Source organism: Larimichthys crocea, chromosome XVI, assembly GCF_000972845.2.
Source record: "Larimichthys crocea isolate SSNF chromosome XVI, L_crocea_2.0, whole genome shotgun sequence".
Classification (NCBI taxonomy): Eukaryota; Metazoa; Chordata; class Actinopteri; family Sciaenidae; genus Larimichthys; species Larimichthys crocea.
Genome location: NC_040026.1, coordinates 11,464,475 through 11,481,664, shown reverse-complemented (window position 1 = coordinate 11,481,664; position 17,190 = coordinate 11,464,475). Strand labels below are relative to the sequence as shown.

The following is a 17,190-nucleotide window of genomic DNA, read 5'->3' as shown; positions in this document are numbered from 1 at the left end:
GCCTCTGTGTAACAAAACCTCTGTGATTATGTGTGTGAGTGTGTGGTGTGTTGAAGGTGGTGGTGGCAGTGGGCTCAGCATCGTCCTGCTCCTCTGCTGTCGTTCACCAGCACAGACCTATTCTGGTCCCATCAGCCTCCTCTCTTACGGCAGAGAAATGTGGGCTGACTCAACAGAGTTTCACAACGCCCAGCTGGCAGGCTTTGTTATGCAAGCATATTACAGCTTTGTTCCTGTCGGTGCATTACAGGAATAATCCACCCGAAAACACGTTAATGCTGTCACTAAAACAGCTATTGGCGCTCTATCCTGTATCCCTGGGCCCATTTCTATTGTTTGATAGTGTACTTATTATTGGTGCAGTTAACTGAAAGTGGTGTAGTATTTTATTGCAGTTTTTTAGGTCTGATACTGTGATGCAGGTTATAACCAGATATGATATTGGAAAAACTGACTAAACTCACTAAAATGTGACGTTTGATGCCAAAACAAGGTCTGACTGTTTCCTAAAAGAAATATGTTCTTCTTGTCAGGAAGTAAATGTCTCTAAAACAGAATTTAGATGCATGCTTTCACCACATCAATCATGTACATCCATCCATTTTCTGTAACCTCCTTATCAGGGTTGTAAGGGTTGGAGTCTAATCCAGCTGGCACTGGGTGAGAGGCAGAGTACACCCTGGACAAGTCGCCAGTTCGTCACAGGGCTGACACATAGAGACGAACAACCAACAAACAGATGATTCACACTCACATTAACATCTATGACTATAGAGTCACCAATTAACCTGTTAACTGCATGTCTTTGGACTGTGGGAGGAGAACGGACAATGAAAGCTCCACACAGAAATGTCCCAGGAACCTTCTTGTTGTGAGGTGACAGTGCCGTCCTAATTATGTACATGTACAATTTTATTGCTAACCATTTTCCAAACCTTATGTCAGCATGTCCTGAAATCAGCTTGACAACATGACATGAGGATTATTATTCTGTTTAAATGCATTTTGAAAAGACAAACACACCATTTTATATTATATATGATGCATTCACATGCCTATGGAGAAAAAGCACCAGTGAGTTGACTGTTATGTCATTTCGAAAAAAAATGAAAACTGGAGAGAGACAAATAAAAAGGGATGACACGAATTCAGAACGGTTACGCTGTTCACTCTCAAATCTTGTAAAACACAAGAACACAAGAAACTTTCAACAAGGAAGACTTTACATTTTTATTCAGACTTAAAACCTATTTGTATGTGCATACTAAATAATATGGTTCATACTGAAGAGTGTGATATGAAATAAATGACAGGTTGTGTCAGATTTACGGGGGCTGTATTTACAGAATATGGTAAAAAAAAAAATAGAATATGCATACTTTCTTTTTCATTGGTGTATAATCACGTGAATAAGAATAAGCAGCGCTACATGCCACACTGCTCCTTTAATATCAGTGTTTATCCTCCATGTCAGCAGATGGCGCTCCTCACCTTAAACGTCACTCTCCACCACGCGCTTGTTTGTTATTAGTGTCACGTGACCGGATGCGCGGTTTCAAAACATTGTCGAGCAGACGTGACGGCTCAGCTGTGACCGTCTCTCACCGGTTTTTGCCTCCTTTTATACAACATTTTGGCGGGCAGTGAGAGAAAACGTTCTGTATTTAGCGCCGGGAGCTCTGCGTCTGTGGCTCCGACATGGCGGGCCCGCTGCTGGAGTTCGAGACGGAGATGTTTCTGAGTCTTTTCGGCTCTGACGGGCTGCTGGTGGCGGCGGAGGGGATGGGCATAGACCGCATACTGCTGCAGTTCATGCGGGTTTACTCGGAGGAGGGAAGCCTGGTACTTCTGCTCAACACAACCACACCTGAACAGGTGAGGGACACGGAGATAAGCGTAACCGGATTCCTGATGACTTACTAGTTGCTAAGCAACTACGGCTTATATGGACGTTTGTGTTGGTCATTGATAAACGTGAAGAACGGAGCTTGTAGGTGGATTTCACGTTTTTGTTGTGAGAGACTGAAACAGGGTAGCTGTCTGAAACTAATCTATAATCACCATATTCTACCAACAGCCTATACTTTACAACACACTCTTTCCACAGCAGACAGGCCCACTTATTAATAATGGCTGCATTCCATTTAGGGGAGCCAGTTACAGGGCTCTGATATTGTACCTGCTCACTGTGAACAGGGTTCCCACGGGTGCTTGAATTCCTTGAAAATGCTTGAATTTCAATTCGGTTTTTTCAAGGTTGTGAAAATGCTTGAATTTTTTTTTTGTGAAGTGCTTGAAAATGCTTGACATTTGTGTATTCTTTTCACTGTTTTTGCGCTTGGTAGTTACACATACACCGCCACAGCTGAGAAGACAAGCATTCACAATTAGTTAAAATAATCAACAGTCACACTACCACCATATGAAAAATCTAATTAGACCCATATTATTATGCCGTACAGTGGCACCGCCTGCGCTTCCAGTGACCATCATGGCAAACACAACTAGTAGGCTACCTATTTAAAGGTGGCTGGAAAAATGGAAAAACTGGTGCTTGAAGGTGCTTGAAAAGTGCTTGAATTTGGTTCATGAAAAGGTGTGGGAACCCTGTGTGAAGGTTTCTCAAGATCTACAGGTCATCTTCATAAAAAAAAAATAAAAAAAAAAAATGGTGAAGTCTGGGGGCAACTGGACTGTTTGTAGATCCGTGAAGATGTTTCACCTCTCATCAGAACTGAAGAAGCTTCTTGGATGACAACCGCCCTGTCCTCCATTTGCTTTCTGATACATGTCAATGACACGATGACTGTGATGTATCATCAGAGAAGAAGTGTCAGTGTTGTGTCTGAAGTCTGATGTGTACAGGGTGAAGAGAGAAGCTTTGTTGGGCCCCCCATGCTGCAAATCCCCACATCCAGCACACAGTGATAACAAAAACTGCAACGATTAGTCGGTGCTGAAGAGGTGTTGTTTTCATCCTCTCAAATATGGAGATTTCATGCATTTTATATCATATTAAACTGAATAATGCAAGATATTTAAAGACATCGCCTTAGACTTGGATATCTTTTACTATTTTTTGACATTTTAGACCAAATGATTAATCAGTTAATTAAAGAAAATAAGCAGCAGTAATATTCTAGTAGTATTCAGCAGTAATAATACGTTATTACATGACTCCATGGTATCAAAGTTTTACAGACACCTCTTGCTGCAACCAATATGTAAAGGTACTATTTAACTAAATCCTCGCTTGTCGTCTGTTCTCAGGAGTATTTCACGGAGCAGTTGAGAATGGAGGGTGTGACCCACCTTCCCAGGACGGTCACCAGCGACGTCCAGAGCGCTGAGCGCTACAATGTTTACACACAGGGTGGAGTGCTGTTCGTCACCAGCAGGATCCTCGTGGTCGACTTCCTTACGGACCGCATCCCCGCTCATCTTATATCAGGTCAGGTGGCTAAAATGAGAGCCATGTTTTGTTCCATATTCAGATGTTATGTGTCATAATTATTAACAGTTATTAGTCTCTGGTATTTTGTATTTATTTGTTTGTTTATGTGCTTTTATTTTGGTCCTGTAATGTCAGTTATCATTAAAACGTAATAAATGCATTTTTAAACTGCCTTATTCAGGATTCATTATTGATATAATTAAGCTTTAACTTGATCAGTTGGCTGGGCCTAAGTAATGGCAGGGCCATTTCAATGCTAATAACATCGTAACATGTAAACACAATAAATTAGCCAATATTTTAGATTAGAATCAGCCGAGAAACGCAAAAAAAAAAGGTTTTATAAACTTTAAGACTGTCTTATATAAACTAGGAAATACGCATTTAAAGGTAAGTATAAAGGTAAATGAGCTGTATAATAAAACCACTAAAAAGAAGAGGTAGTTTCTTGTAAAGTCATGTAGTATTATTGCATTGCATTATATTTTATAGGTGTAACATCTTCTGTACCACCCCCTCAGGCATCCTGGTGTATCGTGCTCATAAAATCATTGAGTCATGTCAGGAAGCCTTCATCCTTCGTCTCTTCAGACAAAAGAACAAGACAGGCTTCATTAAAGCTTTCACTGACAAGGCCGCAGCCTTCTCCTCCGGCTTCTGCCAGGTGGAGCGTGTGATGAGGAACCTCTTCGTTAAGAAGCTCTACCTGTGGCCCAGGTATGATGAAATGTAGTAGTGCTTCGTTAAAGCACGGGTCTGATTAAGAACATTAATAAAGACTCTCATCCATCTTTACCTTTGTTCTGTTAATTCATTCAACAGGTTTCAAGCATCCGTAAACACAGCACTGGACAGGCACAAGCCGGAGGTGGTGGAGCTCCATGTGTCATTGACGCCGGCGATGAGAGCCATCCAGAGCTCCATCCTGGATATCATGAGCGCCTGTCTAAAGGAGCTGAAACGTTACAACCCCACCCTCGAGGCCGAGGACCTCTCCCTGGAGAACACGCTAGGCAGGTCCTTCGACAAGGTCTGTCACTGTGTTAATGACAGAGATTAAGCTGATTTAGGTTTAGAATTTTATACTAAGATTAACTTTCATCTTCTGGCATAAACAGTATATGATTAATATATTGAATGCTCGTGTCTGATGTGATGGTAACAAGAAAAAAAGCTCAAAACGTGGAATGAAATTAAATTTGCATCCAAAAGTGCTGTTTAAGTTCTTATAAATGACTTGCACTGCGGTACAGCCTGCATCGTTCAACGTGGAAGAAAAATATGTTTGTGCTTGGCAAAGTATTACAGGTAATACGTGCCAGATTAATTTTGAGTCAGATGATTTTTGCAATCATTCCAAAGAACAGGAAGACCCCAGTAATACTAAAAAACTTTTTTTTTTTTTTATCTGACTTATCTTGATGACCTTATGTGAGTTGAATTTTCTTTTTTAGGGGCCTGTTTCAAGCTTTAGAGACAGCTGAGGAATGACAGGAATGTGGGGAGATAGATGGGGAATGACATGCAGCAAAGGGCTGCAGGTCAGATTTGAACCCTGGGCTGCTGCTGAGCCTTCGTACCTGGGGCGGATGCTCTACCAACTGAGCGAAGGCTAAAGTTGTGTTTTGACTTACTCCCATCCAGACCATCCGTCACTACCTGGACCCCTTGTGGCACCAGCTGGGAGCAAAGACCAAAGGCCTAGTCCAGGACCTGAAAGTGCTGAGGGTTCTCCTGCTGTACCTCACCCAGTACGACTGTGTGACTTTCCTCAATCTGCTCGAGTCGCTGCGCTCCAGCCAAAAGATCTTTGGATCCAATTCAGGTAAACTGCATGCACTTAGCTGCACTTAGAAGTACTTTGGGGTAAAAATAAAATACTTAATCTCTGTGATTATTCACCTGTATCCTTGTTTGACTGCATGTACATGTTGTTGTAACCATCAGGGTGGTTGTTCCTCGACTCCAGTACCTCCATGTTTATGAATGCCAGAGCTAGAGTTTACCGCATCCCCGAGAGCAAGAAGAAACTCAAAGTGGGAGCAGAGGCAGAGAAACAGAAGTCATCCTCTGTCTTAGGTAACTGAGCAGTGAACAGATGTCTGACAATGTGACCTTCAGATTAATGATCACCAAAGTTATCTGCTCATATGTGTGTTAGTGTTAAAATTACTTAAGGCTCAGTGTATTTGTGTGTATGATTGTTTCAGAGTTGAAGCGGGAACTGGTGCTGGAGAAGAGCCCGAAGTGGGAGGCTCTGACTGAGGTACTGCAGGAGATTGAAAGGGAGAACAAGAGCTCTCAACATGAACCAGGTCAGAGCTCCGATCTATTAAAGTGTTTTAAAGGTCCAGCATTTAAACAGTGTGTGTCATCTCTATTCTATGAATAACTAACTTTTAAGTTCCAAAAGGTGGTTCTGTTGTCCACTGACATGACCATAATCATTAGTCATTTTTTACTGACTTCATAGCACTAAGACAGGAAAATTATATGAGAACAAGGAATCCTCAAATTGAACTACATTTGAAATAAACCAGCAGAGAGCTGTGTTTAAGAGATCTTAAACACGCTGACATTTCATTTGGGTGTACCAGTAAGCCAGTGGTTCTGAATCTGGAGTATTTATACACCAAGAAGTAATTCTGTGTGCATTTAGCTTAAACTAATGGATGAACGGATAAACTGTTTAAACAGTTAGGGTTAATGACCCTGTAACTAGTGCAAGTGCAAGTTATTAGTTCCTGTGTTTGATGAGTCCCAATATCCACCATCACTGTGCCATGTATGCTGTTGATCCACTATTGGTTAACTGGATGTACGCACTAACTTTAGTGTGTGTATATGTATCTGTCTAACTGCCTAACACATCCTCCCCAGGTGGTGTGCTCATCTGTGCCAGTGATGACAGGACCTGTGCCCAGCTGCAGCAGTGCATCCGACACAGCTCTGAATGGATGCTCAACCGTCTGTACGCCCGCACGATCGGTAAACGGGACTCCGCTGCGGCCGCTGCCTTTGAACTCGATGCGCACAAAAAGGGCAAAGGCTGGCCTCAGAAAGGAGCCAAGGGGAAGGAGCCTGCGCAGAAAAAAAACACAAAGTCCACGAAGAGTAAGAAAAGGCCGTCCCTGACCTTGACCCAGATGGTAGGGAAAGAGGAGACAGATGAAGCAGTGGTGATGGGCAGCACCGGAGACGAGGATGAACTGATGGGGGAGGAGGAAGAAGAGCTGAAGCTGGATTTGTCATCCGACGCCTACTATGGTGTCCTAAAGGAACCACTCATTGTCATTCACCCACTGAAGGGCCTCACTGATCCCCACAGCCTGACGCGGGTGCTGCACGAGGTGGAGCCCAGTTACGTGGTGCTGTACGACGCTGAGCTCAGTTTCGTTCGCCAGCTTGAAATCTACAAAGCTAGCCGGCCTGGAAAAACACTGAGGGTTTATTTCCTCATCTACGGAGGCTCGACAGAAGAACAGAAGTACCTGACGGCTCTGTCTAAGGAAAAGAAAGCCTTTGAACACCTGATCAGGTCTGAACCATTTCTCTCTTCTCAAAGCATCTTGGGAGTATTTGCCAATGTTGTTATAGTGTCAGCTTTTCATTGATATCGTATCTGTGTTGCTCTGCAGGGAAAAGGCTACTATGGTCATCCCAGAGGAGAGGGAAGGGCGAGAAGACACCAACCTTGACCTTGCAAGAAATTTGGAGCCTGCCAATGCCACCACCAACACCCGCAAAGCAGGCATGTGTCTTATTGTCTTTTTAAACGGTCGATTTGTTCTCTATTTTTTCATTTTCTTTAAATTTCCTGCACAGATTCTTGTGTCTTCCCTTATAAAATATCTCATTATTATTGTATTTTTATTTCCTGTCCAACAACCAGGAGGCCAGGAGCAGCCCAAAGAGCCCTCACGGGTCATTGTGGACATGCGTGAGTTCCGCAGTGAGCTGCCCTCCTTGCTGCACCGCCGCGGGCTCGACATCGAACCCGTCACCTTAGAAGTCGGTGATTACATCCTGACCCCGGACACATGTGTAGAGCGCAAGAGCGTCAGTGATCTGATTGGCTCATTGCAGAGCGGCCGCCTCTACACCCAGTGTCTGTCCATGACCCGCTACTACAAAAAACCAGTGCTCCTCATTGAGTTTGACCCAGCAAAACCGTTTTCCTTAATGGCCCGAACGGATTTCCGCCATGAGATATCATCTAATGATATTTCCTCAAAACTCACCTTACTCACCTTGCATTTCCCTCGGCTCCGTATACTCTGGTGCCCCTCCCCGCACGCCACAGCTGACCTCTTCCTAGATCTAAAGCAAGGTCGCGCCGAACCAGATGCTGCAGCAGCTCAGGCAGTCACAGCCGAGTCGGACACGGTGGCTGAATCGGCAGATCTCTACAACCCCGGACCTTACGACTTCCTGTTAAAAATGCCTGGGGTCAATACAAAAAACTACAGGGCTCTTATAAAAAATGCAGACAGCCTGGCAGATTTAGCCAAACTCAGCCAAGAAAAGCTCGCAGAAATACTCGGGAATTCTAACAACGCTAAATTGCTGTATGAGTTTCTGCATAATGTCACAAACATTCCTGTTCCTGCACAGAGGACCAAACAGACATGATGACTAATTGAAAATAGTGTTAATGTGGAAGGATGTAGACTGCATTCACACCTTACAGTATGAGACTTTGTCATCAGAAGTGAAGTGTGTTATTAATGTACAAAATTAACTGAAATAATGTGTTTTTTTCTATTGTATTTTGTAAAGAAGTGAAACATTTCTTAGTTTTTTAATGATAAAAAATGACATTAAATGTTTAATAAATGTTTTGTATGACCTTTTTAACACTAAGCATACATATAACACTTTTGTCTCTCAATTTCCGTTCACATATTTGTTAAAATCAGTGTTAGTGAGCACTTCCCATTTTCCAAGGTAATCACTCCAAATTAAATTAAATTAAATTGTGGCAGTTGAAGACACTGATTTAACAGCATGACTATGTTGTGGGTGCGTTGTGTGTCTTGGACTGGTCACAGTAAAAGGCCACTCTAAAATGTGCAGTCTTGTTTGTCTTGAAAAAAGACATTTATTCAGCACCTTACTGTATACTGTGTGTGTGTGTGTGTGTGTGTGTGTGTGTGTATATATGTATATGTATATATGTATGTATATATGTATGTGTGTATATATAGGCATATATGTATATACATATCTTTATAAATATATATACCAGTAAGGGAAAATAGGGGGAGGGAACAGGAGGGGGGCCAGGATAAAAAAGATGTTCAGTGTATAATCTGCTATGTTATATGTTAACTAGGGCTGTCAATCGATTAAAAAAAATTAACTAATTAATCGCAAAAAATTCTGTAATTAATCGCGATTAATCGCGATTAATCTATCAATAAATATATCAATAAATTAAATGCATTTTTCTGAGACTGAAGCTTATAATGAATATTTATTTATGTAAAATGATCAAATTAATGTAGAATAAACACAGAGAAAGTATATTTAAATTCATTCATTTTATTGGCTTAAGGTGCACATATGCACAGTGCCTCTTTCCGTAAGAGAAGGGGCACTACTTTAGAAGTACTACACAAGGTAAAAGAAGGTGAAGTAAGTTTAACTATGGTAGGTTGCTGAAGCTGTAAATCTATGAAGACTGGTTTGTGGAGTATTTGCAAGACTCGTGCTGCAGTGGATTAAAAGCCTGAAGTGGATATAAAATATATAATTATATAATATATAATATATATATATATATTATATATATAAAATATTATATATATATATATATATTATATATATATATTATAGTACAATTAATTTTATTTGTCTCAGATGCTGTGTGCACTTTGACGCTGGGGTTTATATATATATAACACACACACACACACACCATATATACACATATATTATACATATATAACCTATATACATACAACACACACACACATATACATATATATATATACATATACATATACATACATATGTATTTAGTAAGGTGCTGAATAAATGTCTTTTTCAGACAAACAACGCACACACCAACTAGTCATGCTTTTAAATCAGTGTCTTCAATTGTCACAATTTATTTATTTAATTTGGAGTGATTACCTTGGAAAATGGGAAGTGCTCACTAACCATGATTTAACAAATATGTGAACGGAAATTGAGAACAAAAGTGTTATATTTATGCTTAGTGTTAAAAAGGTCATACAAAACATTTATTAAACATTTAATGTCATTTTTTATTATTAAAAAACTAAGAAAGTTTCACTTCTTTACAAAATACAATAGAAAAAAACACATTATTTCAGTTAATTCTGTACATTAATAACCACTACATTCTGATGACAAGTCTCATACTGTAAGGTGTGAATGCAGTCTACATCCTTCCACATTAACCACTATTTTCAATTAGTCATCATGTCGGTTTGGTCCTCTGTGCAGGAACAGGAATTTTGTGACATTATGCAGAAAAACTCATACAGCAATTTAGCGTTGTTAGAATTCCCGAGTATTTCTGCGAGCTTTTCTTGGCTGAGTTTGGCTAAATCTGCCAGGCTGTCTGCATTTTTTATAAGAGCCCTATAGTTTTTTGTATTGACCCCAGGCATTTTTTACAGGAAGTCGTAAGGTCCGGGTTGTAGAGATCTGCCGATTCAGCCACCGTGTCCGACTCGGCTGTGACTGCCTGAGCTGCTGCAGCGTCTGGTTCGCGCGACCTTGTTTAGATCTAGGAAGAGGTCAGCTGTGGCGTGCGGGGAGGGGCACCAGAGTATACGGGCCGAGGGAAATGCAAGGTGGTAAGGTGAGTTTTGAGGAATATCATTAGATGATATCTCATGCGGAGAAATCGTTCGGGCCATTAAGGAAAACGGTTTTGCTGGGTCCAAACTCAATGAGGAGCACTGGTTTTTTGTAGTAGCGGGTGGCACGACACTGGGTGTAGAGGCGGCCGCTCTGCAATGAGCCAATCAGATCACTGACGCTCTTGCGCTCTACACATGTGTCCGGGGTCAGGTGTAATCACCGACTTCTAAGTGACGGGTTCGATGTCGAGCCCGCGGCGGTGCAGCAAGGAGGGCAGCTCACTGCGGAACTCACGCATGTCCACATGACCCGTGAGGGCTCTTTGGGCTGCTCCTGGCCTCCTGGTTGTTGGACAGGAAATAAAAATACAATAATAATGAGATATTTTATAAGGGAAAACACAAGAATCTGTGCAGGAAATTAAAAGAAAATGAAAAAAATGAGAACAAATCGACCGTTTAAAAGACAATAAGCACATGCCTGCTTTGCGGGTGTTGGTGTGTGCATTGCAGGCTCCCAATTTCTTGCAAGGTCAAGGTTGGTGTCTTCTCCGCCCTTCCCTCTCCTCTGGGATGACCATAGTGCCTTTTCCCTGCAGAGCAACACACATACGACGATCAATGAAAAGCTGACACTATAACAACATTGGCAATATTCCCAAGATGCTTTGAGAAGAGAGAAATGGTTCGACCTGATCAGGTGTTCAAAGGCTTTCTTTTCCTTAGACAGAGCCGTCAGGTACTTCTGTTCTTCTGTCGAGCCTCCGTAGTGAGGAAATAAACCCTGAGTGTTTTTCCAGGCCGGCTAGCTTTGTAGATTTCAAGCTGGCGAACGAAACTGAGTTCAGCGTCGTACAGCACCACGTAACTGGGCTCCACCTCGTGCAGCACCCGCGTCAGACTGGTGGGATCAGTGAGGCCCTTCAGTGGGTGAATGACAATGAGTGGTTCCTTTAGGACACCATAGTAGGCGTCGGATGACAAATCCGCTTCAGCTCTTCTTCCTCCTCCCCCATCAGTTCATCCTCGTCTCCGTGCTGCCCATCACGCTGCTTCATCTGTCTCCTCGTTCCCCACCATCTGGGTCAAGGTCGGGACGGCCTTTTCTTACTCTTCGTGGACTTTGTGTTTTTTTTCTGCGCAGCTCCTTCCCCTTGGCTCCTTTCTGGGGCCAGCCTTTGCCCTTTTTGTGCGCGTCGAGTTCAAAGGCAGCGGCCGCAGCGGAGTCCCGTTTGCCGATCGTGCGGCGTACAGACGGTTGAGCATCCATTCAGAGCTGTGTCGGATGCACTGCTGCAGCTGGGCACAGTCCTGTCATCACTGGCACAGATGAGCACACCACCTGGGGGGATGTGTTAGGCAGTTAGACAGTACACAACACACACTAAAGTTAGTGGTACATCCAGTTAACCAATAGTGGATCAACAGTATACATGGCACAGTGATGGTGGATATTGGGACTCATCAAACACAGAACTAATAACTTGCACTTGCACTAGTTACAGGGTCATTAACCCTAACTGTTTGAACAGTTTATCCGTTCATCCATTGTTTAAGTAAAATGCACACAGAATTACTTCTTGGTGTATAAATACTCCTGTTCAGAACCACTGGCTTACTGTACACCCAAATGAAATGTCAGCGTGTTTAAGATCTCTTAAACACAGCTCTCTGCTGGTTTATTTCAAATGTAGTTCAATTTGAGGATTCCTTGTTCTCATATAATTTTCCTGTCTTAGTGCTATGAAGTCAGTAAAAAATGACTAATGATTATGGTCATGTTTTTGAAAAGTTAGTTATTCATAGAATAGAGAGACACACACTGTTTATATGCTGGACCTTTAAAACACTTTAATAGATCGGAGCTCTGACCTGGTTCCTGTTGAGAGCTCTTGTTCTCCCTTTCATCTCCTGCAGTACCTCAGTCAGAGCCTCCCATCTCGGGCTCTTCTCCAGCACCAGTTCCCGCTTCAACTCTGAAAACATCATACACACACATACACTGAGCCTTTAGTATTCCAACCTAACACACATTGAGCAGATAACTTTGGTGTAATTATCTGAAGGTCACATTGTCAGACATCTGTTCACTGCTCAGTTACCTAAGCATGGATGACTTCTGTTTCTCTGCCTCTGCTCCCACTTTGAGTTTCTTCTTGCTCTCGGGATGCGTAGTAAACTCTAGCTCTGGCTTCATAAACATGGAGGTACTGGAGTCGAGGAACAACCACCCTGATGGTTACAACAACATGTACATGCAGTCAAACAAGGATAAAGTGAATAATCCAGAGATTAAGTATTTTTTTTTACCCCAAAGTACTTCTAAGTGCAACTAAGTGCATGCAGTTTACCTGAATTGGATCCAAGATCTTTTGGCTGGAGCGCAGCGACTCGAGCAGATTGAGGAAGTCACACAGTCGTACTGGGTGAGGTACAGCAGGAGAACCCTCAGTACTTTCAGGTCCTGGACTAGGCCTTTGGTCTTTGCTCCCAGCTGGTGCCACAAGGGGTTCCAGGTAGTGACGGATGGTCTGGATGGGAGTAAGTCAAAACACAACTTTAGCCTTCGCTCAGTTGGTGAGCATCCGCCCCAGGTACGAAGGCTCAGCAGCAGCCCAGGGTTCAAATCTGACGTAGCCCTTTGCTGCATGTCATTCCCCATCTATCTCCCCACATTCCTGTCATTCCTCAGCTGTCTCTAAAGCTTGAAACAGGCCCCCAAAAAAGAGAAAATATCTAAAAATGAAAATTCAACTCACATAAGGTCATCAAGATAAGTCAGATAAAAAAAAGTTTTTAGTATTACTGGGGTCTTCCTGTTCTTTGGAATGATTGCAAAAATCATCTGACTCAAAATTATCTGGCACGTATTACCTGTAATACTTTGCCAAGCACAAACATATTTTTCTTCCACGTTGAACGATGCAGGCTGTACCGCAGTGCAAGTCATTTATAAGAACTTAAACAGCACTTTTGGATGCAAATTTAATTTCATTCCACGTTTTGAGCTTGTTTTTTTCTTGTTACCATCACATCAGACATGAGCATTCAATATATTAATCAAATACCGTTTATGCCAGAAGATGAAAGTTAATCTTAGTATAAAATTCTAAACCTAAATCAGTTTAATCTCTGTCATTAACACAGTGACAGACCTTGTCGAAGGACCTGCCTAGCGTGTTCTCCAGGGAGAGGTCCTCGGCCTCGAGGGTGGGGTTGTAACGTTTCAGCTCCTTCAGACAGGCGCTCATGATATCCAGGATGGAGCTCTGGATGGCTCTCATCGCCGGCGTCAATGACACATGGAGCTCCACCACCTCCGGCTTGTGCCTGTCCAGTGCTGTGTTTACGGATGCTTGAAACCTGTTGAATGAATAACAGAACAAAGGTAAAGATGGATGAGAGTCTTTATTAATGTTCTTAATCAGACCCGTGCTTTAACAAAGTACTACTAGATTTCATCATACCTGGGCCACAGGTAGAGCTTCTTAACGAAGAGGTTCCTCATCACACGCTCCACCTGGCAGAAGCCCGAGGAGAAGGCTGTGGCCTTGTCAGTGAAAGCTTTAATGAAGCCTGTCTTGTTCTTTGTGTCGAAGAGACGAAGGATGAAGGCTTCCTGACATGACTCAATGATTTTATGAGCACGATACACCAGGATGCCTGAGGGGTGGTACAGAAGATGTTACACCTATAAAATATAATGCAATGCAATATACTACATGAATTTACAAGAAACTACCTCTTCTTTTGGTGGTTTTATATACAGCTCATTTACCTTTATACTTACCTTTAAATGCTTATTTCCTAGTTTATATAAGACAATCTTAAAGTTTATAAAACCTTTTTTTTTTTGCGTTTCTCAGCTGATTCTAATCTAAAATATTGGCTAATTTATTGGTTTTACATGTTACGATGTTATTAGCATTGAAATGGCCCTGCCTTTACCTAGGCCCCGCCCACTGATCAAGTTAAAGTTTAATTATATCAATAATTAATCCTGAATAAGAATAAGTTTAAAAATGCATTTATTACGTTTTAATGATAACTGACATACAGGACCAAATAAAGCACATAAACAAACAAATAAATACAAAATACCAGAGACTAATAAAACTGTTAATAATTATGAACATAACATCTGGAATATGGAACAAACATGGCTCTCATTTAGCCTCCTGACCTGATATAGATGAGCGGGGATGCGGTCAGTGAGGAAGTCGACCACGAGGATCCTGCTGGTGACGAACAGCACTCCACCCTGTGTGTATACATTGTAGCGCTCAGCGCTCTGGACATCGCTGGTGACCGTCCTGGGAAGGTGGGTCCAACCCTCCATTCTCAACTGCTCCGTGAAATCTCCTGAGAACAGACGACAAGCGAGGATTTAGTTAAATAGTACATTTACATATTGGTTGCAGCAAGAGGTGTCTGTAAAACTTCGATACCAAGGAGTCTGTAACAACGTATTTTACTGCTGAATACTACTAGAATATTACTGCTGCTTATTTTTCTTTAATTAACTGATTAATCATTTGGTCTAAAATGTCAAAAAATAGTAAATATATCCAAGTCTAAGGTGAGTCTTTAAATATCTTGCATTATTCAGTTTAATATGATATAAATGCATGAAATCTCCATATTTGAGAGGCTGAAAACAACACTCTTCACCACGACTAATCGTTGCAGTTCTTGTTATCACCGTGTGCTGGATGTGGGGATTTGCAGCATGGGGGGCCCAACAAAGCTTCTCTCTTCCACCCTGTACACATCAGACTTCAGACACAACACTGACACTTCTTCTCTGATGATACATCACAGTCATCGTGTCATTGACATGTATCAGAAAGGAAATGGAGGACAGCTTCTTCAGTTCTGATGAGAGGTGAAACATCTTTCACGATCTACAAACAGTCCAGCTGCCCCCAGACTTCACCATTTTTAATTTTTATTTTTTTTATGAAAGATGACCTGTATGACTGAGACCTTCCACAGGGTTCCCACACCTTTTTCCTGAACAAATTCAACACTTTTCAGCACCTTCAAAGCACCAGTCTTTCCATTTTTTCCGCACCTTTAAAGTAGGTAGCCTACTAGTTGGTGTTTGCCATGATGGTCATGGAAGCGCAGCCGGTGCCACTGTAGTGGCATATACTATGGTCTAATTAGCATTATTTTCCATATGGTGGTAGATTGACTGTTTTTGATTTTAACTCATTGTGAATTGGCTTGTGTGCTCAGCTTGTGAGGGTGATTGTGGTTAACTACCATAAGCGCAATACAGTGACAAATAGAATCACACAAATTTCAAGCATTCAAAAGCACTTCCAAAAAAAAAATTCAAGCAGTTTTCATCACACCTTGAAAAAACCGAATTGAAATCAAGCAGTTCAAGGAATTCACAAGCACCCGTGGGACACCTGTTCACAGTGAGCAGTGTACACTATACAGGCCCTGTTAACGGCTCACCTAAATGGAATGCCGCCATTATTCATTAAGAGCGGCCCCCATGTCTGCTGGTGGAAAGAGTGTACATGTAAAGTATATGCTGTTGGTAGAATATGTGATTATAGATTAGATTTCAGAACAGCTACCCCCGTTTCAGTCCTCTCAACAACCAAAAATGTGCAATCCACTACGAAGCGTCTGTTCTCACATGTTATAATCAATGACCACACACACCGTCCCATATAACCGTAGTGTCTTACAACTAGTAAGCGTCATCAGGCATCCGGTCCGCTTATCTCCGTGTCCCTCACCCTGTTAGGTGTGGTTGTGTTTGGAGCAGAAGACCAGGCTTCCCTCCTCCGAGGTAGAACCCCATGACTGCATGCAGATAATGCGGTCTATCCCCATCCCCCGCTGCCACCATCAGCCCGTCAGAAGCCGAAAAGACTTCCAGGAAACATCTCCGTCTCGAACTCCACAGCGGCCCGCCATGTCGGAGCCAACAGACGACAGAGCTCCGCGCTCAAGAGCAAAACGTTTTCTCTCACTCTCCGCCGCCAAAATGTTGTATAAAAAGGAGGTGGAAAACCCAGTGAGAGACGGTCACAGCTGGGCTGCTCGCAATGTTTTGCCAAACCGCGATCCGGTCACTGACACTAATACAAACAAGCGCGTGGTGGAGAGTGCGTTAGGTGAGGAGCGCGCATACTGCTGACATGGAGGATAAACACTGATATTAAAGGAGCAGTGTGGCATAGGTAGCGCTGCTTATTTTAGTCACGTGAATTATACACGCAAGAAAAAGAAGGTATACATATTCATTTTTTTTACCTATTTGTTAAATACTTCCCGTAAATCTGACTAACCTGTCAATTTCTTTCATATCAACACTTCATAATGAACCGCATTATTTTATGCACATACAAATAGGTTTTCAGTCTGAATAAAAATGAAGTCTTCCTTGTGAAAGTTTCTTGTTGTTGTGGTTTTACAAGATTTGAGCGTGAACAGCGTAACCGTCTGCATCGTGTCATCCCTTTTTATTGGTTCTCGGCTCCTTTCTTTTTTCTTTTGTCGAAATGACAAAAGTCCAACTCACTGGTGCGTTTTCCCCATAGGCACATGTGAAGCATCATATTATAATATAAAATGGTGTGTTTGTCTTTCAAAAGCATTTAAACAAATATTAATCCTGCATGCCATGTTGTCAAGCTGATTCAGGACATGCTGACATAAGTTTGGAAATGGTTAGCAATCCACCCGGCAACTACCTCACAACAAGAGGTTTACTGGGACAGTTCTGTGTGGAGCCTTTCTTGTCCGTTCTCCTCCCCAACAGTCCAAAGCATTGCAGTTAACGTTAATCGTGACTCTATAGTCCTAGATGTTAATGTGAGTGTTAATCATCTGTTGTTGTTGTTCGTCTCTATGTGTCAGCCCGTGACGAATGGC

General features: G+C 42.2%; 1 protein-coding gene and 1 pseudogene across 1 annotated transcript; one reads left to right on the top strand and one right to left on the bottom strand.

Moving 5' to 3' along the window:
• The first annotated feature begins 1,547 nt into the window (after window positions 1–1,547).
• Window positions 1,548–8,396, top strand: LOC109142924 (DNA repair endonuclease XPF). The gene is made up of 10 exons (XM_027289168.1): window positions 1,548–1,875; window positions 3,271–3,451; window positions 3,976–4,171; window positions 4,277–4,484; window positions 5,099–5,279; window positions 5,402–5,533; window positions 5,665–5,769; window positions 6,335–6,992; window positions 7,093–7,205; window positions 7,347–8,396. Exons 1-10 carry the CDS (start codon window positions 1,699–1,701, stop codon window positions 8,084–8,086), a joined length of 2,691 nt encoding a protein of 896 aa, XP_027144969.1. The 5' UTR covers window positions 1,548–1,698; the 3' UTR covers window positions 8,087–8,396.
• A 1,495-nt stretch (window positions 8,397–9,891) lies between these two features.
• LOC113747875 (DNA repair endonuclease XPF-like) lies at window positions 9,892–16,854 on the bottom strand (annotated as a pseudogene).
• Window positions 16,855–17,190: the final 336 nt, after the last annotated feature.

Bases quoted from the DNA above. Each gene is read 5' to 3' on its own strand.
- LOC109142924 (XM_027289168.1), top strand. From the start codon at position 1,699: ATGGCGGGCCCGCTGCTGGAGTTCGAGACGGAGATGTTTCTGAGTCTT. The intron at 6,993-7,092 runs GTCTGAACCATT...GTTGCTCTGCAG, and splicing joins GCCTTTGAACACCTGATCAG to GGAAAAGGCTACTATGGTCA. The intron at 7,206-7,346 runs GCATGTGTCTTA...TCCAACAACCAG, and splicing joins CACCAACACCCGCAAAGCAG to GAGGCCAGGAGCAGCCCAAA.